The following is a 24,781-nucleotide window of genomic DNA, read 5'->3' on the forward strand; positions in this document are numbered from 1 at the left end:
GCATGCACGCAAGCAGGTGAGGGGCAGAGGGAGAAAAATCTCAAGCAGACCTCCTGCTGAGTGCAGAGCCCAATGAGGGGACTCAGGGGCTCAATTCCACAAGCCTGAGATCATGACTTGAGCCAAAATCAAGAGTTGGATGTCCAACCAACTGAGCCACCCAGAATGTATTCTTAAAACCGACACAGATGCTTTTGGAATTATTGAAAGCATTCCTGTTCTTTAGTAGTACCAGGGCACAAGGGCAAATTATCAGTTTACTGTGATCCCTTGGTGATTTTCCCTAGCCTGGCCCCAGCCTCAGGAGAATCAATGAACAGAACTAGAAGAAAAGCACTAACAGGGCTAGGCCATGAGGAGAGTGAGGGGGCTCGGTTGCTAGGTTACTACTTGAGCCAATCTAAGCAGTCCCAGAGTACCAAACATAGGACAGGTCCCTCTCCCTGTCCCACTCGGCTGAGGGCTTTCTCAAAGGAAGGGAGTCAAAAGGTGGGGGAAGGGCTGGTTACTCACACTAGGCACAAGTAAAGAAATAAGGCAGAAGCACAAAAAAACAGACATCCCTGTATTTCTAAAACCATTCAAGTCTCCTTCATTAATTGGCTTCACCCCAAAAAGAAAAATTTCTTTATTAAGAAATACCAAAGAGTGAAAAACCTACCACACATACACATTTGTAGGCTCACACAAAAGTGCAGAGATTTACATATTAAATTGCATTTAAGTTAGAAAATAGATTTAAAAACAAAATACTTTTTTCCCCCCAACAAGGTAAAGAGATTTGGTCAGTAGGAAAAGGGTCCTTTAGGGGCAAAGGCAGGAAGGGCAGGGCATGAAGAATGGAATTTAGTTGCTATGAAATTAGAACCCATATCTGTCACTGGGAAAAAAAGCAAAGGGGGCAGATGATGCTCTCCACTAGAGCAAAGAGGGTCCCAGAGCCCAATAGACATGGAGAAGTGGTCCTAAAATAGCCAAACTCCACCATCCCTCAGCGGTTTTGGATCTGTTCCAGCCATCCTGGCCCAGGGAAGTGAGGTGCATAGGAAACTTAAGGGATGGAGAGGAAGGTGAGAGGTGGAAAGAATGTCAGCCATTGAAAAGAGTAAACAATTTAAGGCCTACTCCCCCCGGGAAAGGATCAATTCTTCAATCTCCTCTCTGACCCAAACTCAGACTAGGGATGGTCCCAGCTGGTGCATGGTATGAATGGGACAAATCTTCAGGCCAAGGTCTTAAATACAGAAGATTTATAAAGGAAAAGAAAGAGGGCAGGGAGTATGAAAAAGCAGAAACTTTTTAAAAACTCATTTCACACTAGAGATAAGGGATTTCCAGGTTTACCCTTCACCTCAGAATAGCAGAAGAGTGGTTGAGGTAAGGAGAGAAAGTGATTGAGCAAGGAGAGAAATCTGTCCTAACCCAAGGGAAGAGATGGGCTGAGACAGGGTAGGCTGAGAGTGGGCTAAAGGAGTTCATCTGAGTGTCAGGTTAACTGGAAAAATCTAGTAACTTCCAAATTCTTCAGGCTTGGCCTTATGTTGAACTAATGAAAATCTAGCTACAAGAATAAAAGTGAGAGATCCAGAAAAAGAATAGAAAAATAGAGGCAGATAGGAGAGGAATCTGAGTCACTCAGAACCCATCTCTCTGCTTCTCCTGATTGCTACACTCAAACTCTAATACAAAGAAAATAGGAAGACATACAGAAATTCTGGAAGCAGCCAAATTTCATTAATTTTGATTAACTGGGAAGGGTGAGATAGGCATTGGTAAGGAGTCTTGATTTTAGACCATTTAAAAAAGAAATATATGCCATTGCTTGTAAAAGATCACTAACAAAATATTTCTAAGAGGAGGCTCCAAGGAGCCTGCTTTAATAATCAAGCTGCAATTAACAGCATCCCTCTGCATAAAAACAATATCCTAATAAAGAACATGTTCTCTTAAGTAAATATACCCCCTCCAACCCTCCCAATCATGCTAAACTGTATATTGCTTTGAAAGCCCTTTCTTCATAGTCCAGAATAAGGTAAACTTCAGCTCAAAATGTGGTCTAGATCAGTGGAGAGTTTGGGAGCTATTTCTCCAACTCAAGGCTCCCCTAGAAAATGGAAGTATGTAGTAACAAGCAACCCCTTCAACCCCCACCCCCACCCCCCACACAAAGACATTCACAACCTCATGGTGGTTTTTGAAATGGAAGGGGGGAAGGAGGAGGCAGGCAGTTTGCATTAGACACAGTTTAATCACCTTCAAATAGATTAAAAGTTCTGGTTTACACTCCCCACCCCTCCCCGTAAGTCATCCAGACAGGACCCTGGCTTAGAAAGAGGAAAACACAGGTGCTTTAGGAAATATAGCCACATATAATACATAAATCTTCTTCCCTGAAATAGAGCAGATCCTGAGCAGAGCTGACTGGGGGCCAAAACACACCCCCAGGGTGAAGCAGCTCTGGGACTCTGCCGGTGGAAGTGCTGGAAGAGTGGGGCTTGGAGGAAGCCCCCGTGTGGTTACCAAGCCCGAGGTGGGCCAAGGCCTTGGAGTGGGTTTACCCGGGAGGGCAGCAGTGCTGGGCTTTCCCTCCTCACTCAGCCGAGGCCTAATGGAAGTACTGGTTATTCTTTTTTTTCTTTTTTTTTCTTTTTTGAGGGGACATAGGGGGAGAGGAGAGGAGAGGAGAGCCTCTCTGTGCCTTGGTTTCCCCATTTGTGCATTCAGGGCCTCTACAGGCCTCACACAGGGAGTCTGAGGGGGTAGTGTTTAAGTGAGCACTCAGGCTTCCTATGAGGAAAAGGAACCACCAAAGTGCAGACTTTTATTACTGCTGTTCCTGCTCCTAGCAGGAGCAAGAGTCAAAAGGAAAACAAAAGGGGCTAACGAGAAAGGAGGAGAGATGAGACAAAGAGTGCGAGGGGCCATGTCATTGGCATCTCATAAATTCTTACTAAGAATGGCACAGGTATTAAAAAGTTTCTGGGTAGTCTACAAGAAATGTGGTTGTTTTTTCTACAGTAACTACTTACATATTTCTAGTTGAAAAAGAGTGGGGCTTGGGTGTTAGAGAGTGGGCAGGGGACAGAGGAGAAGCTACATGAATAAATACAAGTGGAAGTTATCTGCCCCATTCCTGAAAGGATTTGCTGGCAATGTTGGCACTTTGTAGCCAGGAGAATCCTCCAAGCCCACTCTCCATCCTCTTCAGTTCTGAAGGCCCTGGGAATCCAGTTAGGATTCCTTGGCCAGAGTTCTCTGTGACTGCCTCTGGACTCATGACATGCAGCAGCTTGGGAGGATTTGAGCCAGTCTCAAGAAACTTTAACCCCAGAATTGGGCCAATGACCCCAAGCAGGAGAGCTGGCATCTGGAGGAAAGAGAGGGGAGTCCAAGGAGACTCCATGGCTAAGGCCATTGAAAGCCAGTGTCGGGGCCCAAGGGACCCATTTGTCCAGTTACCAGAGGTGATTGACATCTTCCGTGACTGCCTCAAGTCCAGAAATTAAAAAAAGCTTGCAGCAAGAAAATGCCAGTGTGCAATTGGGTGAATAAAGACCAAAGGAAAACAATAAAAGGGACAGCTCGGTTGCTCTCTGTCTCAGGTTTATCTTCTCCCCTTAAATCTCTCTCAGCCCTAATTAAACACGAACAAAAGTCTCTTCCATAGATAGGCTACTTCTCAGCTGCAGTCACCTCCTGTGGTGGCTCTGGGGGCTCTGGGGGTGGCATCTCTTCAGGAGTGCTGGTGTCCTCCGGCATCTCATTTGGGCTCAGATGTTCTGTTGGGGCCTGAGAAGGAAAACATATCAAATTCAATACAAAGCTCTCCCTTAAGATCTAAATGGAGATAATACATAGACACTTAACTCTTCCTCTGAATCCATCAACCACACTGATGCTACAAATATACAGCCACCAACACCAAACTCAGAACCAAGACTGAACTCTAGTCTTCTCAACAGAATGTGACTGAAGTTTGAATTCTATTCTTCACTGTTGTGGATAGATGTTTTCATCATTATTTGTGATATTAACAAAAGGGACCACAAATAATTACACAGACCCCTTCCCTTCACAACAGAATGCTATAATATACTTGTCTAAGAAGGCCTGAGTGGTTCTCAGTCTTTTTTATTCCCTAACACACAGCTCACCGGAACACTGATCCTAAATCAAATAGGGTAGGGTGGCAAAATCTTCAGATGGGATATGTGGTTTGAAAATGCCCCCTTAGTGATTCTAAAATACTATCCTTCCCTACCTTCAACTTAGCATCACTAACCTAGATTGTTATAAGATCAGATTCATCAGGAAAATGAAATTCAAAATGATAATATATAAACCAGAGTTTGCTGTACTTCAAAAAAGAATTCAAAATTTAGGAAAGGTAGAGAACAATTATCTACTTTACAAAAATCATCCACTTAAAAGTAGGATTCTATTTGAAAAGAAAGCTCAAATCTACTAAAAATCTATTAGAATAAACTAGTCTAGCAAGGTTTCAAGATACAAGATCAATATAAAAAATTAATTGAATTTCTATATACTTCCAATGTATAATCCAAAAATGTATTAGGAAAATTATTTCATTTTCAGTAACATCAAAAAGAATAAAATACTTATGAACAAATGTAACAAAAGAAGCATTAAACTTCTACTCTGAGGGCGCCTGGTTGGCTCAGCTGGAGAAGCATGTGACTCTTGATCTCAGGGTCATGAGTTTGAGCCCCACGATGAGGGTAGAGATTACTTAAATAAATAAAACTTAAAAAAACAGCTTATACTAGCGGTACCTGGATGGTCCAGTTGGTTAAGCATCTGACTCTTGATTTCAGCTCAGGTCATGATCTTGGGGTCATGAGATTAAGCCCTGCATCTGGCTCTATGCTTAGCACAAAGTCTGCTTGAGATTCTCTCTCCCTCTTCCCTTGCCCTTCCCCCCACTTGCATGTGTATGCTCTCTCTAAATAAATAAATAAAATTTTTTAAAACTTTTTTTTTTTATTTATTTATGATAGTCACACAGGGAGAGAGAGAGAGAGAGGCAGAGACATAGGCAGAGGGAGAAGCAGGTTCCATGCACCGGGAGCCTGACGTGGGATTCGATCTCAGGTCTCCAGGATCGCGCCCTGGGCCAAAGGCAGGCGCCAAACCGCTGTGCCACCCAGGGATCCCAAATAAATAAAATTTTTTTAAAAATGTACTCTGGAAAACACAAAATGTTGAAAGAAGAACTTTTTAAAGATTTTTGTTTATTTATTCATGAGAGACACAGAGAGAGACAAAGAGAGAGACAGAGGGAGAAGCAGGCTCCATGTAAGGAGTCCAATGTGGGACTCGATCCTGGGACCCTGGGATCACGCACTGAGCCGAAAGTAGATGCTCAACCACTGAGCCACCCAGGCATCCCCAAAATGTTGAAAGAAATTAAAGAAGACCTAAACAAATGAAGACAGCCATGTTAATGATTCGTAAGATTTAATCTTGTTAGGAAGACAATACTCCAAAAATTGATCTATAGCTTCAATGCAATCCTCATCAAAATTCCAGCTGGCTTCTTTGCAAATCCTAAGATGAATATGGAAATTCAAGGGACCCAGAACAGCCAAAATAATTGAATAAGTAAAGAACAAATTTGTACGACTCACACTTCCTAATTTCAAAATGTACTACAATACTACAATAACCAAGATGGTGTGATACTGGCACAATAATAGATATACTGATCAATGAAATCGGACTGAGAATCCAGAAACAAACTCTTGCATTTACAGTCAATTGATTTTTGACATGGGTGCCAAGACAATTCAATGGGGGAAAAATAGTCTTTTCAACAAAGGGTGCTGAGACAACTGGATATCCACATGCAAATGAAAGAATTTGAACTCCCTACATTACACCATATGTATACAAATTAGCTCAAAATGGATCAAGGTTCTAAATGTTAAGAGCTAAAACTACAAAACAATTAGAAAAAACAGAGGCATAAGACTTCGTGACCTTGGATTAGACAATGGTTTCTTCCATCTGACAGCAAAAGCCCAAGAAATAGAAGAAAAAAAATAGATAAATTGGACTACATCAAAATTTAAACTTTTGTGCTTTAAAGGACACTATTAAGAAAGTGAAAAGACAACCCACAGAATGGGAGAAAATATTTGCAAATCATATATCTGATAAGAGAACTCTTGGTACTCAATAATAAAAAACCCAACTTGCCCAATTTAAAAATGGATAAAGGATCTAAATAGATGCTTCTCCAAAGAAGATATACAAATGGCCAATAAACTCATGGAAAGACACCCAACATCATTAAGGAAATGCAAATCATAACCACAGTGAGATACTACTTCTCACCCACTAGGATGGCTAGAACCAGAATGTCAAATAATAATGACAAGTATTGCCAAGAATGTGGAGAAACTGGCACCCTCATACACTACTGGTGAGGGATGTAATAGGGTGCAGCCACTTAGGAAAACAGTTCACAAGGTACTCAAAAGGTGAAACATAGAGCTATTATATGACCCAGTGATTTCATTCCTGGTATATAGCCAAGATAAATGAATACATACATGTCTATGAAAAAACTTGCACAGGAAAGTTCATCACTGCATTATTCATAATCAAAAGGTACAAACAACCGAAATGGCTATCAATAGATGAATATATAAATAAGATGTGGCATTATCCGTATAATGGAATATTATTCAGCTGTATAAAGGAATGAAGTACTGTTATATATGACAACATGGATGAACCTTGAAAATATTGTCAAATGAAAGAAGCCGGTCACAAGTGACCACACACTATATGATTCCATTTACATGGAATGTACAGAAGAGGAAAATCTATAGCAAAAGAAAGTAGATTAATAGTTGCTTAGGGATTGGGCTGGGGGAGCTAGGAGGAAAAAGAGTGACTGCTGCTGGGTGCAGGCATTTGGTGAGAGATCATGAAAATATTTTAAAATTGATTGTTGTGATGATTGCACAACTCTGTGACTATACCACAAACCAGTGAGCTGTACATTTTAAATAGGATTTTATAATGTGTGAATTATAGCTCAATAAGGCTATTATAAAAAATGAAATATCAAATAGTAACTTTTTAGGAACATACTTTATAAAGTATATCCTGAGCAAGACAGCTGGGAGATTTGCTACAACCACTGCATATTCCAAGGATGAAGCCCCCTTCTACCAAGGTAACCCCTTCATTAACTCTAACCCACTGCTGCCCTGACCCCTATCTTTGCTCTGATAGCATTTTATGCCTCCCTCCTCAAGGCACTTTTCACAACATTGAGCAATGGCCTGTTTCCTTGTCTTTCAACCCCACTACACAATGAGTTCCTTGAGAGCAGTGAATTGTCTTGTTAACTGGCATATCCTTAGCACCTAGCCCAGTGACTGGCACAGGATGTCAAAGAAATGACTAGCTCTTAATCTACCTCAAGAGCACAAAGATCTGAAGACAATGTCGGGGCAGAAGCAGAGACAGAGAAGCTGGAGCAACTGGACATGAAATTGCCTAATTATATCTCAAAGGCATAAATTTAGCCTACACTTTCTATCACTGATTCAGCCATTATGTCAGGAATACTTACTGGGCTCTGTGGCAAAAGGCTGCTACTGGTCTCTTGAGTACTGGGAGGTCGACTTCCACTTTCCTCCAGTGGCAAAATACCCCTTCGGTCCAGCACACTGAAGGAGAGAGGACAATTAATAAAGCACTTTGTATTCATCCCTTCCCCCACCCTCCCCACTGAACCTTGCTGCATGTACTAGAAAACATAAACCTACCCTTTAACAGACTAGCATTATCCTAGCACATGCCTCCTGTCTTCCATTCATGGTTTTCTTCAACAAACCAAGGAAGAAACAAACAAATGAATTAAGAACGAAAGGTTATCCCTTCAAAACAACTAGCCTGTGGTCTGTGGTCCATGTAGCAAGGCACCAAGGGATAATCCTTGGGAAGACCTATTTGACACCAAAAAGGCCACATTCAGAAGGATGCATCAGGGGCACCTGGGGGGCTCAGGCAGTTGAGTGTCTGACTCTTGTTTGGCTCAGGTCATGATCTCAGGGTCATGAGATCGAGCCCCATGTTGGGCTCTGCACTGGGCATGGAGCCTGCTTAAGATTCTCTCTTTCCTCTGCCCCTTTCCACCCTACTCTTGTGCTCGTGCTTGCTCTCTCTCTCTCTCTCTCTAAAAAAAATGCATCAGACCAGGTAATAGGATTAGGTTAAATTGCTTGTCCCAAGAATCCCAGGGTCTTCTAGTTCTCTGAATACCTGGGGGGCAAGGGGCCACATAGCACTTCACAGCAGTTCTTCACAATGTTGCCATGGCTATAGGGATTCTGGACACGATTCTTCCCTGTCCATGAGCCTTTGATCTGCAAGATAAAAGCCAAGACTTATAGTAAAAAATATGCTGCAGAAATATCTGCAACATGGAAAGATGAAAAGCTCTGGAGATAGATGGTAGTGATGGTAGCACAACATGAGTGTACTTCATGCCAGTGAGTTCTACATTTAAACATGGCTAAGATGGTACATTTTATATTATATATATTTTACCACAACAGGAAAAAAAATACCTGCATAGCCATGGAAAAATGTTCACAATAGAGTGAAAAATCAGAAGCTGAATAATATGTATTATTTTCAACTAAAAAAACAAAATATATATTCATCTAAAACACGGAAACAAGTCTGGAAGACTACAAATCATACCATTAACAATGGTGAATTTAGATAAAAACTTAAAAAAAAAAAAAACCATGGCTCCAAGCAAAGCAGTGTGCTTTCTCTTCCACATGTTGGATTTAACAATCTCCCTAGGGTTCTGTCTGCATTGACCTTCCAAACCCTGGAGACTCAGTTCTCCAGCAGGAAATGAGAGAATAGGCTCTGGATAGAGGAAGAATGTGTGATGAGGAAAAGGGAAAGTTGACTCACGTCTTCATTGGTTGTCTGGTTGAGAGCCACGAGGAAAGTGTGAAACCCAGTCAGTCCCACGACGGACCAGAGTGTGAAGAAGCAAATGAGCACTTCTAGAACAGTGAGGTGATGTTAAGGAATGTTGAAGAAGCTACACCAGGGGGGCTCAATGCTTCAGCCCATACTCTTGGCACCAATCATACCATCCTTACCTCTCAGAACATATATCACAAATGGCCAAGTATCTGTATATAATAAACAGGAATTCTAAACTCGCTGGATATATGAAAGGTAGAGGACTCCTGTTTAGTCATTACAAGTAGCTCTCTAACATTTCTGGTTCATTTAAATACTTGTTTATTCATCATTAGCTCTTTGAAGAGAACATTTAGAAGAGAGCCAAAGCCATCACTGCCAATGGAAGGAAAATCCATTGAAAAATAAACCTTATAAATGAAAAATTGGTGGGAAAAACAGAACATGACTTATAGAAATCCCATCTGAGTCTCCTTTTCAGAAATACAACTGCTGTACAAAATAAGCCTTAGCTGTAACAGAAAGATAGGACTTTGGTCAAGTGACATGAGAGGTGTACTGACACTAGAGGAGGCAGGGCTGAGCCTGGGATCAGAAGGACTTTGGAGGGAGGCAGTGGAGAAAGGGGTGAGGGAAAGACCTTCCTTTAAGCCCTGGTCATCTTCCATTCTGGTTTCTACCATTAAGACTACACTTTTTTGTTTTTTTAATTTTAGACTTTGGCACTCTCTGACATCTGAAAAACGAGATGGTGGGAGAACTGCAGAGAGAAAGCCTACTCGAAACTAGTTTAAGAGGGCGTCACAGGAACATACTGCCAGGGGAGGATATGTTCCAGGAGTTTCTTTCAACGTCTCCAGGAAGCCAATTTTCAAGGATTCTGTTAAATCGGGAGGACAAGTAGAAAGAAAAATCAATGACTTTAGTAAAAAATGCACACTTATCCTAGTACCCACTCATTTCCTTTCCTCCCTATCCCTTGTTACAAACTGGCAAGAGATTAAGCCTTCACTCAGACAAGGGACTCTTACCTACAAGCAGGTAGTATCCTCACCAAAGAGTTTACACTTTCAATGTGGGACCTGGCACTGGACTACAGAGTCTGACAGAAGCCACGCTTCCTGTTCCTCTCCCTTTTCCTTAGCCCCCAACTATGGACATGGATGGAGAACATTCATTCGTAGATGAAAGAAATCAGAACTATCCAAGAAAAATTCTCTCTCCTCACCAATCCATGTCCCTCCCCTCCCTTGTTCAAAATCCAGCTGAGAACTCATCTCTTGATCAAGAAGCCTCCTTTAACTCCACATCTCATCTGCCTTTAGGGGGATTTGGGGGGGTGTATGTGTGCACACATGTGAGTGTGTATTCTCTGTCTCCCAAAGTAGACCACAAGCTACTGAAAGTCATTTCTCTAGTATAACCCTTTCTACTACCTGGCACAGAGCAGGTCTTACAAGGAAGAAGAAAAAAGGATGCAGAACCGAAATACATCCTCAATCTTTGGGATCACCTCAGAAATGCCCCCTACTCTGGGTACAGACCAGTAATCAGGGCCTCAGTCTTCAGCAGAAGGCCAAAGGAGAAGGTCAACACACTCAGTAATACTGATTGATGTGAGTTAAGTTTTGGAGCTCCAATTGAGAGCAAAAAGTAGTGTTCACTTCTAATTGGCCCTAGGGTGCCTTTGCAATGGTAAAGTCCCACCAGGAAACCCAACCACTCCCCTCAGATCTCCTTAAGTCTTCTCCCACCCCTCACCAAGAGACACTGCCCTGCATACTCACTGAGAGCCACATAGACGATGTTGAAGGCGAAGACATAGATCGTGAGGAGGGAGAGAGATAGGATAAAGAGGTAGAAGTAGCGGTAGTTCCTCTTTCCAACACAATTCCCCACCCAGGGGCAATGATGGTCGAAGCGCTCTGTGGGAAAAAGGGAGAATCCAGTGCCAAAGCCTCCAAAACGAAGCACAACACACCATCTACATAGTACCTAATTTATTTTTTTTTAATATTTTATTTTTTTTAATTTTTTTTATTTATTTATGATAGTCACACAGAGAGAGAGAGAGAGGCAGAGACACAGGCAGAGGGAGAAGCGGGCTCCATGCACCGGGAGCCCAACGTGGGATTCGATCCCGGGTCTCCAGGATCGCGCCCTGGGCCAAAGGCAGGCGCCAAACCGCTGCGCCACCCAGGGATCCCGTTAGAGACCCCAATGACCACTGTCAATTTCAATTATAAAAAAACACTGGTTTCTTTTTTTCACTTTTTCACAATGTTTTCATAGTCATCTCATTTCATCCCCACAGTCACCCTGGAAGTCAAGCAAAAGAAGATATTCTTTTCCTCCAATTACAGTTGAAAAAGCTAAGGCACTGAGGGGTCAAGTGAGCTGGCTCACTGCCAGTTGACAACAGAGACTTGGCTTTTCCAAAGAAAAATGTTAGGTGGACTAAGTTCAGGAATAAGAAGTGGGTGAAAACAGCCAAGGAAATTTTTTAAAATGAGTAGTGTGGTTTTTCTTAACTTCTAGTTATCTTTTAAAGTGATAAAACTACAGGGGCATCTGGTGGCTCAGCCAGTTAAATGTCTGACTCTTGATTTCCACTCAGGTCAGGATCTCAGGATTGTGAGATCCAGTTACACATCAGGCTCCACGCTGGGCATAGAGTCGGCTTGAAATTCTCTCTCTCCCTCTTGCTCTGCCCCACCTCATTCCTTCTCTCTAGTTCTCTAAAAAATTTTTTTTAATGTAAAAATAAAATAAAACCATCAAATAACTATAAATAATAGATGAGGGGTGCCTGGGTGGTGCAACCAGTTGAGTGGTCAACTCTTGGTTTTAGCTCAGGTCGTGATCTCAGGGTCGTGAGTTCAAGCCTCAAGCCAGGTTCCACATTCAGCACAGAGTCTGCTTGAGATTCTCTCTCCCTCTCCTTCTGCCCCTCCCACTCCTATTCTCTCTAAAATAAATAAGTAAATAAATCTTTTTAAAAAAAGAATAAATGAACATTTATCCCCTATATAGAAAAGGATTTTCTCAGTAAGCATAAAAGTAATGGAAGAAAACACAGATAGGGGCGGCCCAGGTGGCTCAGCGATTTAGCACCGCCTTCAGTCCAGGGCGTGATTCTGGAGACCCAGGATCGAGTCCCACGTCGGGCTCCCTGCATGGAGCCTGCTTCTCCCTCTGCCTGTGCCTCTAGCTCTCTCTCTCTGTGTCTTTCATGAATAAATAAAAAATAAAAAAAAGAAAACACAGATAAAGAAAAATATATTTGACTCCATAAACCTTAAAAAAATTTTATACATATTAAAAATATCATAAAAGAATATTAAAGAGAAAAAAACCAGTGTAAATATATGTAAATTCTGTACCTTAGTATATGAGAAGTCCTTACAAATCAATAGCAAAATACAAATACTCCTTCAAGAAAATAAGGGTGAAAACAGTTAACAAATACCACATAAACATATAGTTAAATGTTTTCAGATTCACTAATAATTCAGTGCAATACTAGTACAAAATAAGACAATTTTTTGCCTATCAAAATAAGAATATAAAAAATAATATCAAGTGCTGGTGAGAATAGCATAAAATGGATACCACTATACTCTTTGTGGGAGTATAAATTGAGATAACCTTTCAGAAAACCAATTTGGCAGTGTGTATCAACAGTCTTAATAAGGCTCACGCCCCTTTGGCAAAATAAATTCATTTTCAGTAATTTCTCATAAGGAAATAGAAATGTGCACAGAAATTTAAGTTCAGTAATTTTTTATTAGATTTTGTATTGTGGAAAAATATATAACATGCAATTTGCCAATTTATTAATTTTAAGTGTATAATTTAGTGGCATTTTTTTAAATTCACAATGTTGTACAACCATCATCATTACCCATTTCCAAAATTTTTCACCACCCCCAAAGAGAAGCTCTGTACCCATTAAAAAATAACTCTCCACTTTCTCTTTCCCCCAGCCCCAGTAACCTCTAATCTTTCTGTCTCTATGTCTAGTCTAGATATTTCATATAACTGGAATCATCTTGACTTTTTCTGTCTGGCCTCTGTCATTTAGCATGATGTTTTCAAGATTCATCCACAATGTAGCATATATCAGCACTTCATTCCTCTTCATGGCTGAATAATATTCCACTGTATGGATATAACACATTTTGTTTATCCATCCATTGGTTGATGAACACCTGGGTTGTTTCCACCTTTTGGTTACTGTAAACAATACTGCCATGCACACTGATGTACAAAAATGTTTATCTATTTTCAAATATTTTTGGTATTGTTATGGACAGAATTGTGTCCCCCTCAAAATTCCTATGTTAAAGCCTTAACCTCTAATGTGATTGTATTCGGGGACAAGGCTTCTGAGGAGGTAAATGTCTTAAGGGTAGGGCCCTAATCATGTCAGATTGGTATCATTATAGGAACAAGATGAGACATCAGGAGTGCATGAGCACAGAAAAGAGGCCATATGAACACAGCAAGAAGGTGGCCATCTGCAAGCCAGAGACAGAGACCTCACCAGAAATCAATCCTGCCAGTAACCTGATGTTGGACTTCTAACCTCCAGAACTGTTAAAAAATAAATTTCTGTTGTTTAAGCTACCCAGTCTATGATATTTTGTTATGGTATCCTAAGCAAGCTAATTTAGGTATATACACACACACACACACACACATGCACACACACACATACATACATACACACCCAGGAGTGAAATTGCTGGGTAAATGATAATTCCATGTTTAACTTTTTGAGGAATGGCCAAACTGTTTTCCACAGTGGCTATCCCATTTTTTTATCCCCACCAGCAGTATATGAAGGTTCCAATTTCTCTACATCCTTAAATTTAATCATTTTTATTGCAGTGTAATGATAATGAATAAAATGGAATAGCAAATAATATGTAATTAAATAAACTAGAAAATAATACATTCAAAACATATTTAAGATGTAGAAAAATGCTCAGGATATAATGTTAAGTGACAAAGGCAGGATGAAAACTCTATCTAACTTCACAAACAAGTGACACTGGAAGGAGATACAGCAAAATGGAGAGGAAATTTGGGTTTAAGTTTTATTTATACTTTCTGTACCTCCCATATTTTCTACAATGAACATGTATTATTTTAATGAATAAAAAAGCTACATACTAGACAAAATTAATAAGACTGTAAGAATGGTACATCTCTTGGCTAAAGGGCTACAATATATCTTTTCAGCAAAGGAAAAGAAGATGTAGAGACAACCTGCTCAAGTGATTAAGGTAATATCTGGATCAAGAATTACAGATATGGCCTCACTTTAAGCAAACCTGCCATAGAAAAACACTGGAACCTATAGATTTATACAGATATATTTTTACCATTTTTATTTTATTAAGATTTTATTTATTTATTTGAGTGAGAGAGAAAGCATGAGTGGGAGGAGGGGCCGAGGGAGAGGGAGAGAGAGAATCTCCAGTAGACTCGATGCTCCATCTCACAAGCCTGAGATCATGACCTGAGCCAAAATCAAGAGTCAGATGCTTAACTGACTGAGCCACCCAGGCGCCCCTAATATATTTTAAATCATACTTTTTCTGATAATACAATACAATTAATATATGCTCATCACAGAAAACTTGAAAAAAAAAACAAAGAACAAAACAAAAATGAAGGAAACAAAATCATTTGTAATTCTACAATCCATAGATAATAAGCTACTGGTATATTTTCTGGCATATTTTCCTGCATATATCTTTGCATATACTTATATTGTTTTTCAAATGTGTAACTGAGATCACATTATAAATGTAGACTATCTCCTATTTTATTTCATTTAGCTTTCTTATATGAGCTTTTCCCATAAATCTATTGCATGAATGTCCCACAATTTATTTGACCACTTATCTATGGATGGACAATTAGGTTTATCCAATTTTTCCACATTATAACAATCCTGAAGTAAATATTTCCATACCTAAATCTTTTACAGGATCCCTGATTATTTTCTTAGCACAGATCCCTACAAAGGGGATCACTTGCATCCAAGGGTTTACATGTTTTAATGCTTTTAATAGGGGCTCCTGGATGGCTCAGTGCTTGAGCATCTGCCTTTGGCTCAGGTCGTGATCCCAGGATCCTGGGATCAAGTCCTGCATCAGGCTCCCCACTGGGAGCCTGCTTCTCCTCTGCCTATGTCTCTGCCTCTCTGTATCTCTCATGAATAAATAAATAAATAATTTTTTTTAAAAATAAAGCTTTTATGAATCTACTAGGTTGTCTTCCGAAAAGTTTGTTCCAATTTACACTCCTGTCAGGGAGTGTAAGCATGATCAGGTTTTATTTGCTAATGTTCTGGATTTTAAAAGATCTTGTTTTAATTTTTATTTCTCTGATTTATAGTAAGGATGAACCTTTTTCATGTTAATTAGTTAATAACATATCCCATTTACGAACTGTCCATATTTCTCCTGGAACTTTTTTCTTTTTTGCAGAGTGGGGTGGATGCTGTGAAATCAAACAATATAAGTGACATCACCAAGTTTTAAAAGAATGGGGATAGCTATTCATTAGAGAATGAATATAAGTACCATCATTGCCACCTTAATATTTCTTTTTATGTGCTTTACATGAAGACACCTGTGAGACAGGGTTCATGGTTCATCCTCCCCATGAGCCTATGATTCAAGGGAATTACAATGTCATCTTCTGCCCCTCAGCGCCCAGGCACAGAGCATACCCAGAACTGGATGAACGTAAGTTGACAAACAATCACACCATAAAAATTTGAATGACTGCAACATGCATTCGTTATGGAGAGAAACATACTAAAAGGAAGGGAGGTCACAACAATGTGACAGCTCAAGCCTGGGCTCAGGCCCAGTGATCCAGCAAAACAGAATTGACCTTGCTAACACCTGCTGTGAGATGCAAGAGACCAGTTTCTCTATAATGTGAATGGAAAGAGGATGATAAAAGGTTACATCTTATATCATGCTCAGCTCAACAATTAAAAAATCTGTTTATAAACAAGTTGATAATACAATGCACATAAGAGAAAATAAAAATCATTGATCTCTAACCTAGTCTAATCCATGCATTTTGGTCTATTTCCTTAACAAATAAATAAACATTCACGACTTTTAAAAATTAGAGATCACATTATAAGTACAAATTTGTATTCTGTATTTTTCACTTATCATTATATGGTGAACTTTTCCAGGGTTGTTAATTTCTCTTCTGAAAACATTAATATTCGGCAATATAATATTCTATCATATGCATATACTGTAATTTATTTAACCATTCTATATTGTAGGACATTTAAGTGGCCTCTGGGTTTTTACATTTAAATGATGTTGCATGAAAAAACTTAAAATATTACAGGTAAAGTTTAAATCCCCTTTGATCACCACTCCAATCACAATTCCTACCTCCCCTCCTCAAGAATGTATACATGTATTGGGGCACCTGGGTGGCTCAGGCAGTTGAGCAACTAACTCTTAGTCTCAGCCCAGGTAGTGACCTCAGGGTGGTGAGATTGAGACCTGAGTCCAGCTATGGACTCACCGCAGAGTCTGCTTGAGATTCTCTCCCTCTCCCTCGGCCCCTCCCCGCACTCACTCACTCTCTCACTCTAATAAATAAAATCTTAAAAAAAGAATATAAACATGCATTAAAATTAATTTCTAAAACATAAAGGAAAAAAAGGAAAGCATGTTGAAGTCTGAGCAGTAATATATGAAGTTGCCAGCATAAAAATAGCCAGCCCATATTAAAAAAGAAAAAAATGATGTACTGAAAATCCTTCTACAGTAATTTGTATAACTGATTATTTCCCTTAAATAAACTCTAAGTGAAGTGGAATTACTGGGTCAAAGGGTATGAATCCTTAAAGCCCATATTGCTTATTGCCAAAATGCTTCCCAGACAGTATCAATTTGCACGCCCATCCATCTGCAGCATATGAGAATGCCTGTCTCGTTGCACCCTAGATATGCAGGATAATTCTAAAAACAGAATAATTTTTCAATTCACTTTGATTTTAAAAATATCTGCCATATGGAACTTTTTTCCTTTTTTTGCAGAGTGGGGTGGATGCTGTGAAATCAAACAATAACAGTGCATCACCAAGTTTTAAAAGAATGGGGATAGCTATTCATTAGAGAATGATATAAGTACCATCATGCCACCTTAATATTCCTTTGCATGTGCTTTACATGAAGACACCTGTGAGACAGGGTTCATGGTTCATCCTCCCCATGAGGCGCTATGATTCAAGGGAATTACAATGTCATCTTCTGCCCCTCAGCGCCCAGGCACAGAGCATACCCAGAACTGGGATGAACGTAAGTTGACAACAACTCACTAACATAAACATATGAATGAATGCAAAAATGCATTCGTCTATGGAGAGAAACATACTAAAAGGAGAGGTCACAACAATGTGACAGCTCAAGCCTGGGCTCCAGGCCCAGTGATCCAGCAAAACAGAATTGACCTTGCTAACACCTGCTGTGAGATGCAAGAGACCAGTTTCTCTATATGTGAATGGAAAGAGGATGATAAAAGAATAATCCAGATGGAAAAAAGATGGCACACACAACTCTCCCTCCTATCTTGCTCCTAACTACTCCAGCTTTACCAGGTCTCCCCTGAACTCCAGCTGTACCAAGACACCCAACCTCTGCCTTCTCCCCACTATTTCCACTTTCACCCCATCCCTAAGCTCAGATGTGCACAAACCTGTGTCCGCTTAGCTCAACTAAAACAGTCTGGAATTCTTCAAAAAGAAATTCACTAAGAAGCTAGAGGGAAGGACACCTGGGTGGCTCAGCGGTTGAGCATCTGCCTTTGGCTCAGGGCGTGATCCTGGAGTCCTGAGATCAAGTCCCACATCGGGCTTCCTGCATGGAGCCTGTTTCTTCCTCTGCCTGTGTCTCTGCCTCTCTCTCTCTCTCTGTCTCTCATGAATAAATAAATAAAATCTTTAAAAAAAGAAGCTAGAAGGAAATGCAGCTAAAATAAACAAAAGAAATACAAAAGATTGGAAGCTTTCAAACCCCTCTAAAAGAGTATCAAATCAACACTGTAAACTTACACAATGTTGTGTCAATTATATCTTGATAAAACTGGAGGAAAAAACATCAAATGGAAATAGGAGAAAATATTTCATTGATGATAGCATGCATATAAACATTAGGAATAAACTCGAGGGCAGCCTGGGTAGCTCAGCGGTTTAGCACCGACTTCAGCCCAGGGCATGATCCTGGAGACCCAGGATCGAGTCCCATGTCAGGCTCCCTGCATGGAGCCTGTTTCTCCCTCTGTTTGTGTCTCTACCTCTCTGTCTCTCTGTTTCTCATGAATAAATAAGTAATAATAAAATCTTAAAAAAAAAAAAAAAGGAATAAACTCGGGCAGCCTGGGTGGCTCAGCGGTTTAGCACTGTCTTCAGCCCAGGGCTGATCCTGGAGACCCGGGATCAAGTCCCACGTTGGGCTCCCTGCATAGAGCCTGCTTCTCCCTCTGCCTGTGCCTCTGCCTCTCTCTGTCTCTCTCATGAATAAATAATAAAATCTTTTTAAAAAAGGAATACGCTCAATATGAGAAATACAGAAACTAGATTTTAAAACTATAAAAATGTTATTCAAGGGCATAAAATTCAATCAGAAAATAAAGACATAGTATTTTCTTAGGCAGATAATATTATACACATGTAAATTCTCTCAAAAATATAAATGTAATGTAATATATATTATAACTCTAATATGTTTGTGTGTTTCTAGTTAAATAAAATAATATTAAAATAAAAAATCAAACAAACACCCTAACAATCTAAAGACTAACCATAGATTGGTGGTCCATGGGCATACCTTCTAGTCTTACAAGTTCTGGGTCCCGTTCTTCTACTCTATCTGGATTCGATGCTGATTCAAGCTACTTGGGTACTGGACTTGCAAACAATTTAGGCAGGCACTGTTGTTGGTCTGGGGAGCTCCTAGTTCCTCCTAGTACTAGTATCATGGCCTTTTTTTCCAGTGCGAGCTCCTAGGATATTCCCTCCTCTAGTCTCTAGCCCTTAGGATCTTCTGCTTCAATTTGTGGAGCCATCCTGGCTTCTGGCTAGTGTAGCACTTCATCTCTATCCCAAAGAGACCTACCCTGAGCTGAAAACTGCACTGTAATGAGCCTGTAACTGCTTCCTTTACCTTCTTTTACCTTCCTAGAATTCCCAGTGGTTCCTGGCACCACAGCTGTCTCCTCTTACCTTGTGTATTGCCTTAAATCAGGAATTCTTGGTGGGGCCTATGAATGTGCTTCAAAAGATCTATGAATCCCTGAAATCACCAAAACTATATGTATATGCAAATATATAAGAATATTTTTATGAAAAGAAGGCTTAAAGCTTTCATTTAAAAAATCAAATGAGTTCATGACCCCCCAAAAGTAAAAAAGCCCATCCTCTTGGGAACAGTACAGCAGGACTTTAGTAACAAACCCCTCCTGAAACACAACCCAACACAAGGAAGAATGAAGCATATAGCTTTCAAGTCTTGCTAAATCTGCCTTACCAAAATCATAGGGTGGTCATGATCTCAGATTCAGGATCTTGCAGGAAAAATACTAAAAATGATTCTTAATCTGCAATTACCATTATGATTCCATTCCCTTAGTGATTAAAGTCACTCACTGCACAGCATCTCACCAGCTGGTTAGAAAACTCACCTATCTCCATTTCTATGAAAGCCGCTTCATCTGGGAGGGCCCGAGGGATCACTCCTGGGTCACTGAAGCTGGTCCTCAACAGTGTAGCCATGGAGAAAAGGAAAAGCATGGCAGCAAACACAGGGATGGCAGGAGACAGCTGGACAGCCAGGTATCGACATCTGAAGAAAGCAGGCAATTGAACATTTAGCTATACCTACATTAGCTATACCTCAAACTGTTACCAGCGTGTCGATCTTGTCTTCACAATAAAATCAGCATGACCTTGAGGGAAGGGCCTATGTTTTTTTCTTCCCTTGAATTACCCATAACTCCTAATATATGGCTCTGCACATAGTAGGAGCTCAACACTTACTTGATCAATGCCACCTATAACCTAGAGAAGACAGTCTCAAGGGACTTACCCTTATCAGCAAGTCTCAGCCTGCTGAGAACCACATTTCCTCTGTGCCTTGGGAAAGGCTCACACTTACTAAGGTCAGGGAAGCAACTGGGCCTGGACTGGTAAGTACCACAGGCTGCTCTCACTCTGAGAATGTCTAGAGCTTTTCATGACCTCTCATCAGGCATTAGGCCTGAGCTCAAGGAGGAGGAAGAAAAATGAGTACGATCCATGAAGCGGGGTCCCAGCATCAGGCAGAGGGTACATCTGGCATGCTTCAAGGCCAGTGAAAGCTTCAGGGCTGCTGACTGTCTTTGCAACATCCACCTTCTTCTCTCCTTGATCAGCTCTGCTAGTAGGTGCTTAGTGACCTTTGGCAAGAGAATAAGAAAATTGTATCTCCTTGGCACCCATTCCCAACATGTTTGCTCCCCCTCTTTCCTCATAATTCACCTGGAAGGCCACTCCCCTTCCTCTCTGGATATCTCAGCTCTACTCATCTTTCAGGTCCCAGAGACATCAACACCATCACTGTCAACATCACAACTTACTGAGCACTTGGCATATGCCAGACACTGCACTAAGCCTTTTATATGCATTACCTCATTCAATTCTCACACTAACTCTATGAGGTAGAGTCTATTAGACCCATTTGATAGATGAAGAATCTGGGATTTAGAGAAATCTTGCCTCCTCTGATAGGCCTTTCAAGGTGCACTAATCTCTCCCTTCTCTAGCGTCGTCCTCACTGCCAGAGCCTCGCATTGTTTCCTAGCTGTTTTTCACTATGTTGACCTCATCTCCCCAGCTGGACTTCATGAGAGCAAGAACCTTGTCTTTTTGGAGTGGGGATGTTTGGGATTGAATTCTGGCTCCACCAGTTCCTAGTTGGGTGACTTAATTAACTTCAGTCTCCTTAGCTGTGAAATGAGGATAATAATAGTACTACATAGGGTCATTGTGTAGATCAAATGCATGAATATAAATGAAATGCTTAGAACTGCACCTGACACATAGTAAACGTTAAGTAAATGTCAGCTATTAATATCACCATCATGGTTCTCTATCTCCCAGAGCTTAATACAAGTATGGGGACAAAGAAGCTATCAACAAATACTTGTTGCATTAAACTGAATTTCAAACCAAATAAATAGGAATATGTGATGAGAGTTATCACTGACCTATTTTTATTCTCTTCCTCCTGAGGCACACTTTTTCCTTCAATACAGAGATCTTCTCTTGGAGGCAGACTATAAGTGGATGAGCAAGGGCCAGAGGGAGAGCAGAGAAAGTAAGCTAAGGAAAAAACGCTTACCTCATCCACATGGGGATTAAGCAAGCTGCTGTCCACTCAGAGCAAACATTTAACCCCATGTTGTACATTCGCTGTAGTTTTGAAACAATACATATGAGATCTTCCCTCTGCCTCCCTGACACACTGCAGGGGCCAGTGCGAACCAACTATTATATTAGGCTGAGCAGTTTGTCCTGAAGGTGAACATATGTAGTGAACCTGCAAAATGATTTTTGTGGCTTTTTGTTTGCTTGCCTGCTTGTTTGTTTTTAACAAAATCTCTTTGGTCATAGCCTTATTTTATATGATTTACTTCCTTCCCCTAAAAGCTAAGGGTAGGGGGTAAATTTTGAAGAACTAAAGAATCTAAATACAGGGTAATTAAGGCCCTTGAATTTCACTAACTTGTGGAACCCCCTCTTTCCCACTGTTTCACTTTCAGTAGCATAGTTAATCAAGAAGTGAATTTGGAAACAAAAGTCACCTCTGCCTATCAGGGACCCAAAGGACACAGGAGAAACACAAGACTCTGTTTCACGAACAAGCCAAGTAAAGTTACCACACTAACAGAAAACAGCCATCTTTCTAGTCACTGCCCATTTCTAAGATCACTCTTGAAAACAAATAATTTCTCTAGGACTCAAATTGCTCTGGGGGTACAGTCTCCAACAAATGGACTTAGAAAAATCAAAACTATCTGATTTGCCACCAAAGGGATTTTAAATTGTTTTATTACAGGAAAAAGATATAGAGAAAATAGAACTCTCTCTCTTTTTCTCTCTCTCTTTCTCTCGTACACACACACACACACACACACACAATATCAATGTTGCCCCCATGCATGAAGGATCCGAGATTAACCAAGTCCCATTCCAACACCTGCTTGTTAACCAGACAAAGCACAACTTAGATTTGAATTACGCTACACCATCAAGGATAAAGGTCTCTGTAATCTCCACACGGACTATCTTCTGCACCTGCTAAAACAATCCATTCTGTATGTCAACAAGTACACAATAGGCCCATTGTATTGTTCTCCAGAGATGAGGCTATTGGCAGCCAGTTGTCACTAGTGAGTGGGTGTGGCTGGGAAGGCAGATGTGGGACCAGCAGGCCTTTCCACTCCAAGTAAGAGGAAACTTAGAGAGCCAGTGGCTAAGACTGTTGTTAACTACAACCTATAGTGTCTGTCTTTAATAGTTATGGTCAAAAATACCCCCTTAGGTTAATCTGATAACTGCAGTAAGCTAGAGATCTGTCTCTGACAGGAATAGGGTACATGAAGATTTGGTGGCAATTCCCAATACCAACCTGAAAAGTCAGGAGTATCCTAAATCACGAATTCATCTTAGTGGAAGACTGGATATGTCATCCATGAATATAAGCTAACTGTTTTTGAAATTCCCTAGCATTTTCCATTTATATCACTTCTTGGAATAATTATATCCATACACTTCTTAAAACAGAACTCTCTTTTGTCTTCAAGGTGCCAAGAGGCTTTCCCCCTTCCAGAAGGTTTAGAAGTTGCTTTTCTCCCTTTTGAATTTTTTAAACTCAACCATGTCCCCACTAAGTATTCATTTATGCCACCTGAAGAGATATCATTTTAAGCCACCTTCTACCAACTTCTTGATTGGCCTCAGGCTCCATAGCTGGGTAACATGACTGGACTTCCACATGTCCCATGGGCCACATGGTGGTACTGTCTAGCAGTAACCAGCAGTGCCAGGCTGGGCTGGTGTGTCATGTCCCATCCCCCAACCCTAGCATGCTAGTTCATTGGAGGGACAATGATAATGACACAGACTTCAATTGAGATGAAAAAAACTCAAAAGAGATTCATGAGTAGAGCTAGTAAGAAACCAGACAGATTCCATAGCAGGGCTCTGCCTCACAGACTAGGAGAACAGATTGGTGTTCTTTAAAATACTCTACCTCTAAGTCTCCCTAATAGCTCAGTGCAATCAATCAGCCAACAAGTGCTGTGGGTCTAACAAATGAAGAACAAGAGAAAATAGGAGTTAATTTTGTTGGGAAAACATAACTAACATATGAAACAGCTAGAGAATAAGATAAGACCAATAATCAAGTGTTAGGAGGGTGATTCAGACCCTAAGGACTATAAGTGGTCAGAGAAGAGCTCTCTTGGGAAACTGATGGCTGCTTAAAACTGCTCCTACGGCAGCTGTTAAGGGTGGCTTTAAGAAAAAGCTGTGCTTGGAACAACAGAAAGGGCCCAAGGTTAGAGCCCCACGATGGCCCTTGTCCCACATAATAGTAATAAGCCTTTACTATGTCTTCACTCATATGGACAGTTTTCTGTTCTCTTACATACTACCTACCTTTAAAGCATAGTAAACATGTAGAATCACCTATAAGGCTGGCTCAAGGGTCTTCTGATGACACTCAAGGGTCTGCTGATAGGGAAAAAGTTTCCTTGAACACTAAAAACATAATTTAAAATCAGCCTCCAGATTGACTGCTATGTGAAGGTCAGAGGAAGATGCATAAGCCTATTTTGCTCCAGTAGTAATGGGGAAAATTAACCAAACAGGGACATTTTCAATTATGAGGCAATGAGCCATCCTCTCACTGAGGAGGGCCAAAATCTCTATCCAGGCAAACTTGTTAGGTAGTTGCTAAATCACAGTGATAATAGCAAATTTCACTTTCAATTATAACAAAAACAACAAATTTCAAGTATAACAAATAACAAATTTCAGTTATAATGTACTCCTGCTCAAAAACTTAGAACAAATCCCTGCTGCTTATTATATGAATCCCCAAACCCCACAGGCCAGTATTCTAAGGCCTTCCATTAACTGGCCTTATCTAATCATCATCATAAGGTTCTTGCCTTCTCATCACTCCATTCCAGAAATATCCCCCCTAATTATCCTGAATTCACTAGCTTCTTGCTATTGCAAAAGGCATAAGGTGCCTCTTTTGTTCTTAAACACAATACCAGCTCAGGCATCTCTGAGGAAGAAGATTTAGGAGGTCTCTTCTCTCCCTCGATAAACATCTCAACTGATGTCAGCATGCTGGGGGACATCCCTGTTCTTTGGGTTCACTTTTCCTAAAATATATCACTATACTAAATTAAGACTCATTCTCAAAAGATGGAAGGGGTGCCTGGGTGGCAAAGTCCATTAAGCCTTCAACTCTTGGATTTCAGCTCAGGTCAGTATCTCAGGGTCCGGGGATCGAGCCCCACATGAGGCTCCATGCTCAGCACAGAGTCTGCTTGAGACTTTGAGACTCTCTCTCTCTCTCTCTCTCTCTCTCTCGCCCTCTGCCTCTCCCACTTATACCCTCTCTTTCTCTAAAGTAAATAAAGTAAAAAAAAAAAAGATGGGAGATGCATTCAATAGAGACTG

General features: G+C 40.5%; 1 protein-coding gene across 1 annotated transcript in view; it reads right to left on the bottom strand.

The window, feature by feature from the left end:
- Positions 1–2,228: 2,228 nt before the first annotated feature.
- Positions 2,229–24,781, bottom strand: part of ZDHHC9 (zinc finger DHHC-type palmitoyltransferase 9) — a 29,964-nt gene continuing 7,411 nt past the window's right edge. The window contains exons 4-10 of the mRNA XM_041740486.1: positions 19,726–19,886; positions 10,776–10,985; positions 9,820–9,868; positions 8,971–9,073; positions 8,302–8,405; positions 7,610–7,706; positions 2,229–3,789 (exon numbers count right to left, since the gene is read on the bottom strand). Of these exons, the coding sequence (XP_041596420.1) occupies positions 3,673–3,789; positions 7,610–7,706; positions 8,302–8,405; positions 8,971–9,073; positions 9,820–9,868; positions 10,776–10,985; positions 19,726–19,886 (841 nt within the window). The 3' untranslated portion in view covers positions 2,229–3,672. The remainder of the gene's footprint in view (positions 3,790–7,609; positions 7,707–8,301; positions 8,406–8,970; positions 9,074–9,819; positions 9,869–10,775; positions 10,986–19,725; positions 19,887–24,781) is intronic.

This window comes from Vulpes lagopus, chromosome X (genome assembly GCF_018345385.1).
Source record: "Vulpes lagopus strain Blue_001 chromosome X, ASM1834538v1, whole genome shotgun sequence".
In the NCBI taxonomy this organism is placed as follows: domain Eukaryota; kingdom Metazoa; phylum Chordata; class Mammalia; order Carnivora; family Canidae; genus Vulpes; species Vulpes lagopus.